This window comes from Manacus candei, unplaced genomic scaffold (genome assembly GCF_025592945.1).
Source record: "Manacus candei isolate 608988 ecotype Guabito, Panama unplaced genomic scaffold, ASM2559294v1 h1tg000027l, whole genome shotgun sequence".
Classification (NCBI taxonomy): Eukaryota; Metazoa; Chordata; class Aves; order Passeriformes; family Pipridae; genus Manacus; species Manacus candei.
The window spans coordinates 911057-929244 of NW_026138075.1; the positions used below are offsets into that span (position 1 = coordinate 911057).

The 18188-nt window shown below is 37.6% G+C and overlaps 1 protein-coding gene across 9 annotated transcripts in view; it reads right to left on the reverse strand.

Annotated features, from left to right (window-relative positions):
* Positions 1-2831: 2831 nt before the first annotated feature.
* PTBP3 (polypyrimidine tract binding protein 3) overlaps positions 2832-18188 on the reverse strand; it is a 50336-nt gene continuing 34979 nt past the window's right edge. For 7 of the 9 annotated variants that reach the window (XM_051789404.1, XM_051789398.1, XM_051789405.1 and 4 more), the window contains 7 exons: positions 18055-18132; positions 17272-17405; positions 14839-14872; positions 14123-14215; positions 13357-13573; positions 12247-12324; positions 2832-11566 (listed from right to left, as the gene is read on the reverse strand). In XM_051789404.1, coding sequence (XP_051645364.1) covers positions 11434-11566; positions 12247-12324; positions 13357-13573; positions 14123-14215; positions 14839-14872; positions 17272-17405; positions 18055-18132 — 767 coding nt within the window. In that variant the 3' untranslated portion in view covers positions 2832-11433. Of the gene's footprint in view, positions 11567-12242; positions 12325-13356; positions 13574-14122; positions 14216-14838; positions 14873-17271; positions 17406-18054; positions 18133-18188 lie in introns of those variants that run through there. The other 2 variants (XR_007904789.1, XM_051789403.1) reach the window with 2 other exon arrangements.

Genomic DNA, 18188 nt, shown 5'->3' on the forward strand with positions numbered 1-18188 from the left:
AAGAACAGGTTAGTAATGCTGAAAAATCAACTAGTGACACTGCCATGTTCTTTGGTAAGAAGTAAACCTGACTTCAATGTTTTGTCAATTCTTAACTGAAAGTTTTTAACTAGAAAGAAACCCACAACCCTCCCTCCCAGCATCCATCCATGTTGCGTTGACTAAAATAGTTCATGGAGCTACAGACAGTTTTTCCCAGATCATCAACAGAATTCATAGCACTGAATAGCAGTTATCTTAATTTCTTTAGCCATGTGTCATTTTTTTGTGTTAAGATCAAATTTTTTAAAAAAGCTTCATTTTTATTTTCACAGGCAGTGATACTCATTGAACAGTGTTTGCAAATATATTCTCTAGGTGTGTGCTGGGTAGGACCACAGCAGGGTAGAAATAGAACCCATATCCAACCACAGAGCTGCAAGCCTGCAGCATTAAGCAATATCCTTTAGTCTGCCTGCTTTTAAAAAAGTTTCCAAGCATTGAGTAATGTGGCTGTTCAGACAAAGATGGGCTCTGGAGGGAAAAAACCCACACACAAAACCCCCAATAAAAACTATTACAGACCCTTCATCATACAAATAATACGCACATGTAAGAGAAACTATTCATAGAATGGTGGTTGTTGGAAGGGACCTTAAAGATCATCTACTTCAATCTGCCTGCTGTGGGCAGGGACACCTTCCACTAGACAAGGTTAGTCAGAGCCCCATCCAGCCTGGTTTTGAACACCTCCAGGGATGGGGAGTCCACAGCTTCTCTGGGCAACCTGTTCTAGTGCCTCACCACCCTCACAGAAAAGAATTTCTTCCTTATATCTAATCTAAACCTACTCTCCTTCAGTTTAAGGCCATTTGCCCTTGTCATATTGCTACAAGTCCTTGTGAAAAGTCCCTCTCCAGCCTTCTTGTACTTACATACTGGAAGGCCTAGTTAAACCACAGCTAGAAAAACACTTTACACAGTAGATTTAATGGAGGTACTACAGAAGGTATGCCTTTGCTTGCATTAAAAGCTCTGATTCTCTCAAATGTACGCTGACCAGCTGCACTTGAAGCAGAAAAACAGGGCCTAAAAGTGTTACTCTGATGAACTGGCTTAGACTAAGCAGCAAATATAACTTGAGACTAAAGTATTACTCTCCTTAGAAGAGCTCTTCAGGAGTCAGGCAACTCATATTGCTACCTTAACACTACTCTAAAGAGTTCTCCTTGTCAGTGGACTGTTTCTTTTGGGATTTTGCAGCATCTGTGATGACTTTATGTTTGACAGCAAAAGCATTGGTCTGGAAATGGTCTCTGTGAGGATTCACTACTCTGAAGTCTGTTTTGCCCTCAGTCTCTACAGGTCCCATGTCTTCTTTTACCTACATATTCTGCCATATGATTTCCACTTTCATATCTTTTGTTTACATGTCCTTGTACTCACCTGCTACATGCTGAATAACTCAAATATAAATATCTCAGTGCACTTAAGAAAATGCAAGTGGAAATCTTTATTTTTAAAGCACACATTATCTTCTTTCCAGCTCTGTAAATGGGTGAGGCCTGGGCCTGGAGAGAAATCATTTAGGACTGATTCAAACCATATGAGATCTTACGTGTTCACCAATTACTGCCCTTTCTGTTTCAGCTTACAGATATCAAAAATTTTATATCTATGCTAATTACAAGCGGTTTTTCATTTCCCAAGAAGAACACTTAAATTAACTGCTTAGGGAAACAAAATCACTTGTGATTACATTACAGGGTTACAACAGCTGACAAGAATTCAAGATGGGATTTATTTTTTTGTTAGGGAGGAGGGGGAGAAGACAACAGGCAGGAATTCTACTTTCCTATCACACTTTCTCAGGCAGACTTGGTCAAAAAATACGAAGCCAGATTTTGGCCACCAAAAGCTAGCATTTTCCCCAGAATGCTCATCAAATATTTAAGTATCAAGGACAAAATCAAGAATTACACATGGGGACTTCATATCTAGTCTTTAGAGAGTAAGTATTTTGCTGAAAGCTGCCAATTCAATCTAAACTGAATTAGATTTTTCTCCCCACAATCTCTCTAAATTCAGAGATTGATAATAGCATAACTTACACTAAATTTGCTGAGTGCTCTAGTCCTAGTCTTGAGGCACATGCAGTCATGAAGTATATACATGAGACTTTAGATTCTTCAAGATGTGCTAGGCTTGGACTGGGTGGCAGACAATTAAATGCCTGCCAGATTGGCTAAGAATTTCAGATCAGAAAGAGGGGCTGCACTCCCCACATCACCCACATATTTGTATCTATTGCTTTAGACTAATGTCTGTTTACCAGCAACCCTGAATTTTGGATGCCAGAATAAAAGGGTCTAAACTAGTACTGTATAACACAGAGAAGGACAAGCAAAGGAGTCTGAAAGAAATGCAATCTAGAAGTTGAGAAACAGGAAGCTGAAAGCAGACCATTTTTTTTCAGCTGCTATTTAAATTTTTTAAATCTTTGTGCAAATAATATGAATTTGAATCCTAATGCTCAAAGAGTACAGCATGGTAAAAGAGAAAACAAAAGAATTCTCATAGATGAGGCCCCAAGTCTGTCATCACTGATGTCTCACATCCCCGCCTCAAAGAATGCAGCAGTCACCAGATGCAGTATTGGCTCTGAGTTGCAGAATAGATTTTCATCCCACTGAAAATAAGAACTTCTGCCCTACACAAGGGAAGGGTGTGCTTGTTGTTGAAGATATGCGCTAACCTTCTTAAAATACTTTTGATATGAAAATAAGACATTATTAGCTGCACAATTATAAGACAAGAAAAAACCCAAAGCAGTAGACAAGAACACAGGAGAATTTAAGAGAGTACAGCTGTAATGACATTTATTAAAAGACGTGCTATAACAACTAGTTAGGAAAAGAGCTAGGTATAGGTACTAAATAATCAGAAAACACACTAACCTAAACGAACAGAATATATTACAGCATAACCAAATTCACCATGCACTACACAGTCCCAAAATAGTTTTCTTTAATACATCTTATATCTTCTTTCAGTTTTAAGTCATCTCAACAGACATGGAATACTTTTCAAGCAATGCCATAAGATACTTTACAAATGAAAGCTGTTGCTTATTAAAATATACAGACAATCTTTTTTATATAAAAACAGTTTACATTCCCATTTGTTCCCCCAAACACTTTTTTGCCAGGTTAAAAAAAAAACAAAACAAAACATGGTGTTACAAATATTTACAGTATTTTCTTGTGTTAGATGAACATTTTTATAAACTGAAAGGGAACACTTATGAACAGATCATGTAAAATGAGGGAATGACAGCAATTCTTAGACATGTTTCTGTGTCTTGAATACAGTACTAAAAGTAGTCCATTAACCTTTTGCCTTATCTCACACCATTTGGTTCACATTACAATCTTATTTTCCATTGTTTCAATCACCAATAGAAGTCTCAAACAAAGTCCACTTGGCATTGGGTCTTCCCATCAGAAAGGAGTGTGAGAGAAAAAAGGTTTTTCATATGTCTCAGTAAAACTAGAACAGTCTTTGGTCAGAGAGTGAAATGACATTCTGATTGATGCAAGAATCTGCTTGGTTAACAACCTTGGTCTTGTGTTGCTGCAGTTCTAGGGTGAACTTTTGCAGTAAGTGTAAAACATATTCAAAATTAATTGGAAAGTGCTTAGAAGGAAGTTTATGCATGGTAGCTTCCCACTCATAAATATTGTAGAGTTTCTGAGACCCGAGAAACTGCTTACAGTGAAGACATTAGTCTGCCAAGGTAAAAGCTTTCTTCATTTAGACCTTCAACTATTTCTTTTCTTTGGGACTGCTCCAGGTACCTGTTATTATTACCTAAAGTTGGAAATACATGGGTTATGCTTGGATTCCTGCATATTGCAGTACAAAAAAAAAACTGCAATGGAAAAGGCAGGGGGATAATTAAATCTGTATTGAAACAGCTGTAATTCACTTCATATAGGTAATTCACTTCATATATAGTCAGTGGACAACAATAATTTCTAACAATATAAATATACAATTTCCAGAAGGGGAAATATATTTATTATAATTAAGACAGCAACAGATATGAAAAACCCTACATATAAAACTTCTGAAGGCACAAAAACTTTGGTACAATTTTGTTTCTGTATCACATCCCCTGGTAATAAAACCCTGAAGTTAAGTACCTCAGAAATTTTCCACTCTGTTAGGATTTGCTTTTAAAAGAGCAGGCAAACAGTCTTGTATACAGCAAACAAAATCTCAGAAGATAAAGTTAATTTAAAGAAAAAAATTCTGTGCAATCTGACCAGCATCCTTTTAGCACAACAGCAACAATACTAAGTCTGGTAGTTCTGATCTAATTAATAACATACCACAGCCAAAGGTTAAGGCGAAACAATGCTTTTTGTAAGCAGCTGACCTCTCATTTGAAAAACAGAAGTATAAGCTATAGCAGCATAAAATGACAAGTAGTAGATCTACATCCCTTATAAAAGAAGAACTTATCACTTTCCTACTGACATGAATCAGAGGAGAGCAAGACAACTGATCACATAAACCTCACTGGCAGTATTATCAACAAACACTAATAGATTTTCTGGCATACAAACACAAGTTTGCTATCTGTAATCAGAAAATGTCACCTATAGGCAAATCTCCATAGATAAATGGAATATCTTCAGCATAAGAAGGATCTCAATCTATCAGTACACAACAACAGAGCAACTGAGAACCAGCAGACAAGGCAACTGAGTTAAATTACCAAAGTTTAGGAAATGTGTTCAGATATTTACAGACTTCTGAAGAAATTCAAAAAAAACAGAAGTTTTACCATTGTTGTTATACAACAAACCAAGGATCATTTGAAAAGGCACTTAGCTGCTCCTGGGTTGTTAAAAAGGCCTTATTACACTTTGAACCAAGTGTGCATCCATCCAAAAAAATGGAATCAGAGGTAACCCAGAGTTTATTTGTGACCATGACATAAACAAAGGCACAGTCATAGAATCACAGAATATGCTGAGTTGGAAGGGACCCACAAGGATCATCAAGTCCAACTCTTGGCTCTTCACAGGACACCCCAAGAGTCACACCATGTGCCTGACAGTACTGTCCAAATGCTTCTCAAACTGTCAGGTTTGGTGCTGTGATCACTGGGGAGTAAAAAATTTACAATTTCCAGTACCTACATCAGCAATTTCCAGTACCTACTAGTGTTTTAGAGTACAAATTCCAGGTTACACTGCGCACATTATCAGGTACTTCACAAATGATTTAAACAGAAATTAATAATACATGTTAAAGAAATTATAAACTATCTTTAACAACTCAAGGCTACAGTATAGAGAAGATGAAACCAGAATCTTCTTGGGAGTTACACAGTTAACAGGTTAAATGGCAACAGACCTATATAGGATGCAGTATGTTTAAAGTCTAACTACATATTAGGGAAGCAAATTCACAGTAAGGACTGCCAAACACAATAACAAAGAATTTGTGAAAACTTCATTTTTGGAAACACTGAAAATTTACATGGACAATTCTCTGAGCAACTGCTCGAAGTTGTCCGTAATCTGAATAAGAGGTAGGATTAAGGCCTCTAGAGGTTCCTTTCAATCCTACATCACTGTAATAATCTGTAGAATAATATCATTCTTTCCCAAATCCTGCTCTTTTCACAGATATCAAGAGCTTTGCTAAAATATGCTTTAGAGAATCAAGAACTGAGATGCAACTATGCTTTTACAGCCAGGCACTAATGAGTCAAGCACAAAATATAAGAATTATTCCTTTTGCCACAATCCTTCAGTAACAGTGCATTTTGATAAAGAAGGGGTTATGTTTGTGCTTTTAATTATTCAAGGCAGAATATCCCATGAGAAAAACTAGGCTTCATTCTGCTAAGCAAACATTAAGATGTACAGTTAGCTTTGAAGCTTGTCTGCACATCCTGTAAAAGCAGACCTCCCTAACAGGCAGCATCTTTAAGACATACACAAATCTGAAAGTAAGTTGACAAGAATAATTCAGTTGCAGAAAAAGAAAAAGAAGAATCAAAAAAGATACACAACAGCTGTGCCACAAAACCAAAAAGGAAACATCATAAATATCCCCACTCAGATTTTTCTTAAATTAAAAAAAATGTAAGTCTCTGCAGGTAGTTTTTCATCAATCCTCACAGTCAAAGGAGAGCTGTTTGAAAGGGCCAGCTGAATCTAGTCAATCTACAAATGGTTCTGGGACTGGTGCCCAGTTTGACTTGGATCATGGGACTTGCTTTGAGAAACTGGGTCTACTGGGGGCTGATGGATCCATCTGTCAGAGAAAGGGAAGAGCAACTTCAGTCACAAGCTTACCAAGCTAGTGAGGAGAGCTTTAAACTAAAGGTGCCAGAGGGAGGGGAACCTCAGTCCATCCCAGCCCTACCAGTCTGATGCCATCAACAGATGCCCAGAGCGTGAAGAGGGATCACAGGTCAGCAGGAAAGCACCTGAAGAGCAACAAAAAGGAATTCTAGCCAATAAGTCAGCTTCATTGGGGTCCCAACTTCAAGGTAATAGCACATAAGACGGGGAATAAAGAAGAGAAATTAGAGATGTGTGCATGGATGCAGGGCTATGATCTCATTGGCATGTCATGGAGGCTCCAAAGAGTGGAGTGTTGGAATGGAAGGACACAGGCTCTTTAGGAAGGACAGGAAGGGTGGACAAGGAGGTGGTGTTGCCCTCTATGTCAACGACCAGCTGGAGCGCATGCATCTTCACCTGGGGATGTACGAGGAGCTAAGTGAAAGCTTATAGCTCAGGATTAAAGGCAGGACAGGAACAGGTGACTTTATAGTGGGGGTCTGTTACAGGTCACCCAATCAGGAAGACCAAGCAAATGAGGTCCTTTACAGACAGATTGGAGTGGCCTCCCATTCAAAAGCCCTGGTCCTCATGACTTCAACCATCCCAGTATTTGTCAATACTGCAGGGCATAAGCAATCCAGGACGTTGCGTTGATGGTAACTTCCTTCTCCAAGTGATAGAGGAGCCAAGGAGGAGAGGTGCTATGCTGGATCTTGTTCTCCCAACAAGGAGGGAAATGTGAAAGTCAAGGGCAGCCTGGACTACAAGGTTCCTGAAATTGTGGGGTTCAAGATCCTTAGGACAGCAAGGAGGGTGTGCAGCAAGCTCACTACCCTGGACTTCAGGAGAGCAGACTCCTGAAGGCCTCTTCAGGATCTGGTTGGTAGAGTGCCATGGGATAAAGCACATGGAGGGGAGAGAGGCCTAAGAAAGCTGGTTGATATTCAAAGGTCACCTCCACAGAGCCCTGGAGTGATGCATCCGAACAAAGAGGAAGCCAGGCAAAAACATGAGGATGGTGTTAGGCGAACAAGGAGCCAAGGACCCCCAGACTTCTGTGCCCTTAGACTGTGAGGGTATAAAACCCCAGGGTTCCTTTGTTCAAGGTCCCTCCTAGGAGACACTAGCTCAAGATGTTATTATGTTATTGCACCAATATTAAATTATTTTAAGGATCAAGATATCAGACTCTGCCATGGGAAACATGGGGTTAAGTCAGTCAGAAAACCTGGTCTGCCTGTGTGAGTGTGGGGTGCATAGCTGGGAAGGGTCCTCAATCCCAGCTCAGGTAGATCAAGTGTGACTGCCTGAGTGGCTCCTGGATGGTCAGACAGGAAAGTTTCTTTAACACTACATCTCTAACCAACATGCATTAAAGGAAAGCAAGCTAGAGTATCTGGTTGATTTTGCAAAAATACTTCAGAGAAAAAATTTGAAAAAGTTTACTACAGAATACTCACATCATGGTAGAAACATAGCCTTTCTTCTAGAAAGATAAAGTCATACAATTCATACAAGTTAATGAAAAAAACAACAAGAATGAGTGGCAAAACATTACAGCCGAAACAAATTCTGCAATAGTTAAAAGTACATAAATGCCATGTGTAGTGGGTTTCTGTGGTTGGGTTTTGGTAGCAGGGGCGGGGCTACAGGGGTGGCTTCTGTTGGAAGCTGCCAGAAGCTTCCCCTGTCTGGTGGAGCCAGTGCCAGCTGGCTCCAGGACAGACTTCCTGCCGCTGGCCAAGGCTGAGCCAATCAGGAATAACAGTAATGCCTCTGTGAAAACATATTTAAGAACAGAAGGTATTGCACAGAAAGAATTCCAGCCAGGGAAGAGCAGAGTGAGAACATGGGAACAATGAGGTAGACACCAAGGTCAGTGCAGAAGGAGGAGCAGGAGGTGCTCCAGGCACCGGAGCTGAGGCCCTGCAGCCCGTGGTGCAGACCATGGTGGGGCAGCTGTGCCCCTGCAGCCCATGGAGGAGCCCACGGTGGAGCAGGTGGATATCCCAAGGAGGCTGTGACCCCATGGGAGCCCCAAGATGGAGCAGGGTCCTGCCAGAGAGGAAGGTCCTGTAGCCTGTGGAGAGGGAAGCCCACACTGGAGCAGGTTTATCCTGGGTAGCACTTGTGGCCCCTGTGGGGGACCCACGTCAGTACAGCTCATTCATGAAGGACTGCACCCCATGGAGGAGTGACCCACGGGACAGCAGTTTGGGAAGAACTGCTGCCTGAGGGAGGGACTCACCTTGGAGAGGTCCATCAAGGACTGTCTCCAGTGGGAGGGCCCCCACAGGAGCAGGGGAAGGACTCCTCTCTCTGATCAGTGGCAGAAACAACAACTGACCGTAACCCCCATTCCTCGTCCCCCTGCACTGCTGGGGGAAAACATGGAAGGCAGGAGGGGGGAGGGGGGGGAAGGTGTTTTTAAGATTGTTTTATTTCTCACTCTTTGGCTCTGATCCAGTTAGTAATACATTTAAGTACTATCCCCACTTTGAGTCTGTTTTGCCAGTGAAGGTGATCAGTAACTGACCTCTCCCAGCTGTTACTTCGGCTCATGAATCCTTAGCTCATTTTTTAGCTCTCTCTCCTCTGTCCAGTTGCAGAGGGAGAGAGTGGCTTTAGTGGGTACCTGGCATCTGACCAGGGTCAACCCACTACACTATGTTTGAAAGAAATACTTCTTTAAAATGTGGTACAGTAAAATTAAATTTACTTAAAATTAATTTATTTAAAAGGAAATTCTAGAAAGAAAAATATCTTAAAGTGAAAGTTAACTTTCCAAAATATGATCAGAAATCAGTAATATTCATCTGTACATTCAAGACCAAACCTAACTGCATCTCAGCTTGTTCCCCAAAGAGAAATCAACATTCAGAATCAAATATTTTTTCATACTTACAAAGGAAAGAATGATAGCATTCTATTACTTTAAGTTCAATACTGAGATGAAAAGGGTGATGAATTATTCTACAAGCAGCTGGTGGAGGTTTCAAAATCACCAGCCCCGGATGTCTGCTGGGAACTCAACACAGCAGAAGAGTGGCAGTCCAGGAGATTCCTAGAGTGTATGGAGGATAACTTGTTGCAGCTGATAAATGAACCTACCAGGGTGGGCCCTGCTAGATCTGCTCTTAACAAACAGAGAAGGGCTTGTGGGAGATGTGGTGGTCAGAGGCTGTCTGGGGCACAGTGACCACATAACAATAGAGTTTTCAATACTTGGTGAAGTAAGGAAGGATGTCAACAAAACCTCAGCCTCGGACTTCCAGAGGGCAGACTTTGGCCCATTCAGGAGGCTGGTTCAGAGGGTACCTTGGGAAACAGCCCTTAAAAACAAAAGGGGTCCAGGAAGGCTGGACATGCTTCAAGAAAGAAATCTTGAAGGCACAGGAGCAGGCTGTCCCTATGTGCCCAAAGGTGAACCAGTGGGAAAGATGACCATCCTGGCTGAACAGGGAGATTTTGCAGGAAATTAGGGAAAAAAAGAGAGTCTATCACCTTTGGAAAAAAGGGCAGGCAACTCATGAAGTGTTTGTCATATGTAGTTATGTCATATAGAAAGAAAATTAGAGAGGTAAAAGCACAATTTGAATGTAATCTGGCCACTTCTGTTAAGGACAACAAAAAGCGTTTTTATAAATGCATCAACAGCAAAAGGAGGGACAAGGAGAACCTCCATTCTTTGTTGGACAAGGAGGGAAACATAGTTACCAAAGACTACTTAGGCTGCACCTATATCCAATCTCTATAAAAAAGCACAAGAAACTAGAATTCAGAGAATTACCTAAAGAAAAAAATATATCTTTAAGTATCAAGGAAAACATTTTTAAAAAGACCAAGAAGAGAATTATCACAAAGCTCACAATATTTTTTCAAGATACTTCAGATAACATTCTAAGCTATTGTATAATACACACATATAAGGCACATAATAAGAAATAAGGTAAATACACAGTTATTTAAGTAATAGACATTAGTGGTAAAAAAACCTCTTAAAGTGGGGTTCTTTCTGCCCCCAAAGATAACCTTAACAAAAATAACTTCTTTAAAACCTATCAAACCATCACAGACCTGAATAGTTTCCATAAGATTGTAAACAATTATTTAGAGAAATGCAAAAATTTATTTTAAATCACGACTATTTTCTTGTTTTATATTCCCCAAAGTACTATTACACATCACTTCATAGTAAAAATAGGACATCAAACTTCCATCCCACGGTTAAATCAACCTAAATGTCTGATCCTACAACTTGAAGAAACTTGTGAAATATCTTTTATTCCATAAAGAAAAGGCACTGCCTTTCCTCTAATAGTTTAATCTGTAGGAACAGCACAGACTTTTTATTTTTATAAACGAGTTATTGTAGGAGTCGGGTCTCAGGAAGGATGCTGGATGAGGCATGCTGGGAAATGAAGTCCAAATGTACTCCCATGAACATGGATAATGAGGTACCCCTGGTGATTGGTCAGGGGAGTCACATGTTACTTTGAACTCCCCTACATAAGGTGTTTCATTTGAATAAAGAGGATTTGGCTCTGAACCCCCAAAAAGTTAGCTGGGCTAGTGTAATTTATTTACGTATTATATTAATATGCCACAAGTTATTTGTAAAGAATTGCCAAAGTATAAATCCACACCCTGGTAACATAAATACTATTTAGAGGATACTCACAGTCACTGCTTGCTTTTCTTCAAGAAACCCGAGCTCTACTTCACATTCAAATTAGTGTTTAATCTTTGTAGAGTATATTTACCATTTTGTTAATAATACTCTTTGTTTGGTGTATTGTGAAAGCACTCTAAAATGTTTTCTAAGGCTAATTTAGAATAAAAACGTAAAGGATGTTCTCAAAATAGAATTTTAAGTAGGAAATTTGATAAATATTGTTGCTAAAGCTATTTCACAGAATAATCTTTCTATGGATCCCATACTTGCAGATAGAATCAGAAAATTCAGAATCATCACCTAATTCTTTGTGTATGAATGAGCTTCTTCTTTTAAGGGACAGAGCTGGTCTCAGCTTTCTCAGTCTCTGAAGATTTTACTATATTAAAAGGAAAGTGCACAGAAAATTCATATTGTAGATTTTGAGAAGGAAACTCGGAGATGCTGGTTTTCTCCAAAGTCATGATTGTGAAGCTCAATGAGAGCGTGAACTGCTTCTTCCACAGAGCCCAGTTGGATAAGACCCATTTTGCAATCTTTCCTGAAGTACAATAAAAACCATTATTAATCTTCACCAAATTTTCACTAACCAACACAAAAGAGTCACATAAGTGGTTGTTTTCAGCCATATCACACACACTGAACACTTGTACAGCAAAAGAGTCAGAACTAGTTATGCACCTGCTAAAATGCAAAGATAACAAAACTATATAAATTTTGCAAAAATGGCCTAAAGCCATGTCATTCTTTCATAACACCGGACTTCAAAAAACTGGGTTAAAATAAGGCTTGAGGACCTCTAGGAAACACTTGTATTGTCCATATAGATGGGATTATTCTAGCCAGTATGATTGTGCTAAAATAATGATGCCAAGTAACCTTGATCAATGTTAGAGCAGAGACATTATCATCTTTTATATGACATTTCACATATATTCAGCTTGCATTTTTTAAAGAAGTGCGCATTTACGTTTCTTAAACTTACTTTACTTTGAACATATATTTGTCCAAAGGGTGCATATTTTTGATTTAATTATGATAACATAGCATCTCATTTAAAATTTTAAGATTAAAATTTTCATTAAAATTGTCACTGCTTTTGCCTATAGGTATATGTACATGGAATTCTGCCTGTAGTTATAAATACATGGAATGTTACAAAAAAGCAATAGCCATCTTCCAGGATGAAAGCTTGCTCAGCAATTTTACAAGAGAACTTACTGGAAAAATTTGAAGGCTTTCACAGTAGATCCTTTACTTGCAAAAAGGTTCTTCAAATCATCAACAGTAACAGAAGGCCTAATTGAAAAAAAAAACAAAGAAACAAAAAACGAACAAAACCAAAACAAGCCCCTCTCAACTTGTAGAAGAGCACAGAGTTCTATAATAATATCGAGATCTCAATCTTGGCTTCTAAATTAAATTTGAACAGCAAAAACTATCTCCACCAACTCAAACTTTGTCAACACTTCAGCCCAAACAACTTGGCTTTGTGCTACAAAATTATTTCAGCTACACTCTACTGCTTTTCATCCAACCCCATTTCTTTCTCAGTTAAATTCAGATTGCATAAAATGCTCCTAAGATCTTAATCAGTACCTTCATGAATACATTTCATCTTGAAATTTGAGTGATTGTGCTTCATGTATTTTTAGTTCTGAAGCTTTTTATTTTATTCAAAAAGCCATTTTCTAAGTGTCTTATAATTTCCTTTGTTACTTGGACATAATTCCAATTTCCTCCTTTCCCTCCCTGCACAGCTGCCAAACAAAAGAAGCCTGTAAAAACTTATGTTTGGCTGTTACTCCATACATTGTTGACAACATTCTAGATTTAAAAAAAAGATTGTTTCAGTCTTAAAGAACACCATTCTTAACACCTTTTTTTGACAACTTCCACTCTATGTAAGAGGTCTGAATTCTGTAGAAATTACTCTTTTAGAAGTGTAAGTATTATTCAAAACTGTATCTATATTAAGTAACAATGTCAATGACAAATTTGTTGTCATGTAATTCCAGTACGTAATCTCAAAACACGTCTTTAATCTTTGTGAAAATTTGTAACACAGAATTTAATAGGTAAAAGAACAAAAGCATACTCTCAAGAAAATGTAAACTGATTAAAACTCATATAGAAGATCATTCAAACAGTTATCCTCATTGCTAATGATAAAAAAAGGTACAGTTAAAGGATTCACTTGTTAGTTATACAGCAGAATGACCCACAGCAGAATGAAGGCCAAGGGAATGTAAAGCTTATGTCAGACTTTGTAACTCAAGAACACAACCTAAAAAACATCTCTTCAGGAAAATCATACATGTAGATACTCACGGGATGTTGGAGAGATGCAGGGTGGCAGATGGAGGAAAAATATTTTGGCAGTTCTTAGAGCCAGGATTCTTAAAGCGATGTAAAGGGCTATTGCTATAGTCCTTTGTCAGACCTTTGTCTTCTTGCCCTTCACGAGGAAGTTGAATTGTCTGATATTTTGAAAGAGTAGTATGCATGACCCTTCCATAAAGCCTCTGTCCATTCAAGTGGTTGATAGCTAACCAGTGGAAATTTAATTTGAACAGGAATAAATGGAGGGGAAGAAAAGACGATTCTTTAAATACTAATATTGTTTTCTATTCAGTGCCAGATTTCACATTCTAAATTTAAACTGCAACTTGCATGTCTACCAGGTGGGCTATGCCACAACATTATATTTAAAACAAGTACAAGGATGTAATATAATCTCCAGTCTAAATGCAACAAAAGTGCAAAACATCATTTCAATAAAGAACAGTTGGTTATTATTAAATAGCTAGATATAAGATGAACTACAGGAAAATCATATGATGTATTATTAAGACAAACTATGGGAAAATTGTATGATGTTTTAATTCTAACATTTACTAGATTGAGATTCACGGGAACTTAGTTTTTAAACCACTAAGAGTATTATCAACATTAAGTAAGGAAAAGTTTGTACGTAGTAATGCAGCACAATGATGGATTGAATTTGTTTATGCTTGTCACTGACAGAGGGCAAATTCTTCCTTTATATTATGCTCATGCTAGTTTGAAGCATAACTGTGCCTTAAAAAATCAATACCTAATTGAGCCTGGGTTGCATCTGCCATCTGAACCAAAGCAATTCCTCTTTTCTTAAACATAATCTTCACACGATGCACATTACCATATACACCTGTGGAAATACAGAAAGGAAATCTTTTCATAGCAGCAGAAGGGCAAGTCTGTTTCTTTTGATTAACATTAGATTTACAAAAAATAATCATCTCATTCAACAGCTTGGTTAGAATATTAGTATGAAGGACAGTTTTGAAGTTTGTGTATTATTTTCTGAGGCTCCAAAATGGAGGAAAACCTCCAGGATCTTAGTCATAAAACTGCATGTTTATGTTCAGCTTTTAATCAGTGCAATAGTCGTCAAAGTCCCCTTAACAGAGACTTATTAAAATACTACTATGCCAAACATTGTCCCCTGCAATTAATGTATGATCCAATTCTATACAGCATTTCCTCTGATGCAATATTTGTTTTTTCCTCTTACTTTGTCTTCCCATTTTTGTAGCAAACAAACTGGACCACACACTGAAATTCATTTGACACTGTATATCTTTTGCCTTTTTTGGTATCTGTGGCCTATAACTCCTGACTCAAATTATTGTAATTTTAAAACCAGTGTATTCTCTTGTGCATTTTTTGGATATGGACAAAACAATGAAGCTTGAATTAACCAGCAGGTGTCAGATAAATAAAAAGAATGCTAGCCCTGTGGTTTCTCAAGGGATATTTGACATATCTTACCAAATAGGATGAAAAGTCCATATGGTGTGATGGCCTGTTTAAATGATAAAATGAGTATATTATTTCTAAAGCCATGCAAATAAAGACATCTATTCCATAAGTGTATGGTAAACAAAAAGAATGGAAGAAATACTGCATACCAATACCTAAACCTGTCTCTCCAAAAGCCATTCCCTGCAATAACTACAATGTACGGCACTCTTGTTAGTATATATTTGCAATGCACATGTGAAATACTTAAACAAGCTAACACTTCAGCTCATGCATATTCATCACTCAAGACTCAGTCTGTCATGCTGCAGAAGTTATTAATATTTTAAGTAGCTTCATTATTTGAACTTCTTCTAAGCTAGCAGCTCATTCCCTGAAAAAATGAAAGACGTTTGCTAAACTAAAAATAGAAAAGAACATTCAAGAACTCCTTTGTATTTTGTAAACAGCAGATAACACCTATGAAACCAAACCTAGTTGCTTCAAAATGTGCTTGCTTTGTCTTCAATTTTGTCCCCATTCCTTTATGTGATGACTGTGACATTCTGAAGTGATATACATACAATTTAACTGTTTATATATGAAGAGTATAGAAAGTGGTATTTAAATTGTGTTTGAACAGAAGCTGTTCAATTAAATTCTTGTATACCAAGCACCAAAGAAGATCATTTACATCCTAATGCAACCAAAATTTATTCAACTGAGCAAAAGTTTTGCCAGTATTAAAAACACCTGGGTATCAGAAGCACTACTTACACCCTCTAGCCCTATTCCTTCTCATTTCGCAACATTTGAAATGTGTAACAAAATATCTGAATTTTTCAAAAAAGGAAGATACTGCAGCCTAAGTGCAAGCCCATACCCATTTATCGTTAGCATTTAGTAATAGAGAACAATTACTATGAATGTGAAATTTAAATTCGTCAAGAGTTTATCTTTCTGGCCTAAATATTTTAATTCAACATGGAGAAGTGTTTTTAAGAAATTTCTTATCCAAATGAGACCTCAATATTTAAAAAAAAAAAAAAGTGTTTGAAAGACAAAGCCAGGTAATTTAAAAGTCTCAAGGAAATGTTCAAGTGCACACTAAAACTCTGCAATGGGGAGAAATACAAATTGAAATAAGCTCAATAAGATTTTCTATACATAGAAAAAGAAGTGACAGGGCTCAGACAACCACTACTGAAGGACAAGTGTTACGCAGTTGCCACAAAATATATTTCCAACAATTAATGTTGTTGTACATAGTTATTTCACACCTTTTAAGAAGTTGAGCATTCTTTAATGCGTTGATACTGTAACATGCATTACATCACAAAGTTCTACATGACTCCTTAGATGTGGTTAGTATTATGTAAAGGAGCAATGTCCTAAAAATAGCTCTGACCTATCTTTGACATACGCTTATTCTTAAGAAACACATTCTTTTAAGATTCAGAGAATCATCTTGAATAATCAGCTGCAGAAAGCATATCAACAGCCATCATCAGAAACTCACTGATAGGATGTGTTGACAAATCAAAGAAAAAGTGACTTGTCTTACAGTCCTATCTGCAGCTGTTTCTTTTGATGCTTACCGTGGAATTTGGCTGTTAGTACAAAAACAGAAACAAAACAATTACTTAAAGAAACTGGTCAACAGATTTTTAAACCTCATAATATGAAGGTAACTTCCATTTTGCCATCACTTCTAGTTTTAACAGTTTTATGGTTAAGTAAATGTATTGAGTGTGTAAAACAAGAATTTTACATTGCTGCAATAGGACTGCTTATCAACAATCAAGTAGAATTGTATTTTAAGTTATGGCCTTGGTAGAGCTTGATTTTTGCTTTTTTAAAAGATGTACATGGCTTTTAATTAAGCACAGATCAGTCTGTAATATTTGACTAACAGGAGTAAGATTATAGAATAGCCTATGTCACTTCCACTACAAAAATAACTTTCTAAGTTGTCCTTGTAATTTTACTGCCAACATATGAAAAAATCAAAATCTGTGTGGTACTTTGAAAAGTGAACATGTGTATATATTCACTTTTAAAAACAGATATAAAGTGATGTCAATAGCAAAGCATACCTGTGCGCTTCCTCTCCAACCTGGGAAAAGTTGCAAAACTAGAAAGATTCTATCCATGTTTAGAAAGCTACTTGATTTGGCATGCTTGCACCTCCTTTTCTCTTCCCTTCTTTTTTTCTAACTCCTTGTTTTTTAATAAATGAAAAATCCTTTGCCCTCTTTACAGATAAAGCAGCACATAGATGGTCGGAGTTTTTCAACCTCATCAATATTACAAACTACCTCAAACAAGTATAGAGCTGTCCTGTTTTTTACATTAGCAGCATAGAGAATTTCTCTTATTCCTTCAGCTAACATCCATTTCCGAGAAGGAGTCTGGCTGTTGGTACAAGGTGATACTTGCATCAGTTCCACCAATCAAACTTACTTCAGGGTTGAGGTTGCTGACTAGTAAAACAGAATTTCCCGGAATACCAGTAACACCAGGAATCTGTCCAGACACTGTTGACGGGGTGATTGTGAGAGAACCAAGTGCTCCAGGAGCAGCTGGAACTGAAATACCTGGAAGGGTATAAAGAGCATCACTTGACATCTCAAAGTGGAAGAGAAAGAAGACAAAACCAGGTTATGTTTGGCAAAAACATCAATATTAATTTAAAAATTCTTTTAAGGAATTTAGTTATTAATAGTACCTGACCAATAAAGCAGGAAGTGCTTCCCTTTCAGAGATGAAGAAATATTCAACTACACAAACAGACCCAAACAGAAGGGGAGACACAAATTGCAGTTCAAGAAAGAAGAAAAATAATTCAGCACAAAAGTTTATCCTGTGTTAGAAAGGAAAAGATCACTCAGTTTAAAAAACTATTTATTTCTCACTTTCTAGCCAGGAAAGGGGAGACTTCCTGTATTTGCATTGAATATCATTGAAGTCTGAGGATTCTTAGAAAAACAGATGCTTAACTTCTTCTCTTGCAGGTTATATTTATCATGGCATTTAATTTCTTATTAAACTATAAACTACATCAGTAATGTTTTTTATTACAGAAAGTAATTTTACTGAGTTATATGAGAAAGAAAATCAGAATTACTCAAAGGGATACTGTGTTCTGATTGCTATATCTGAAAACAGTTTGCTTTAAACAGGTGTATTCAAGTAGCCCACTAGCCATAACTACAAATATCACATTTTTAGAAAATACAAACTTACCAGCACCTTGAGGAAAGCCCAAGGGTTGGGCAAATCCAGTAGCCCCTGGATATGATGGGAATACCGTATTTTGAGTGGCTAGAGAGAGAAGACACATCTAATTGAAAGAGATTTTAAAAGTTTTGGAAAACAGA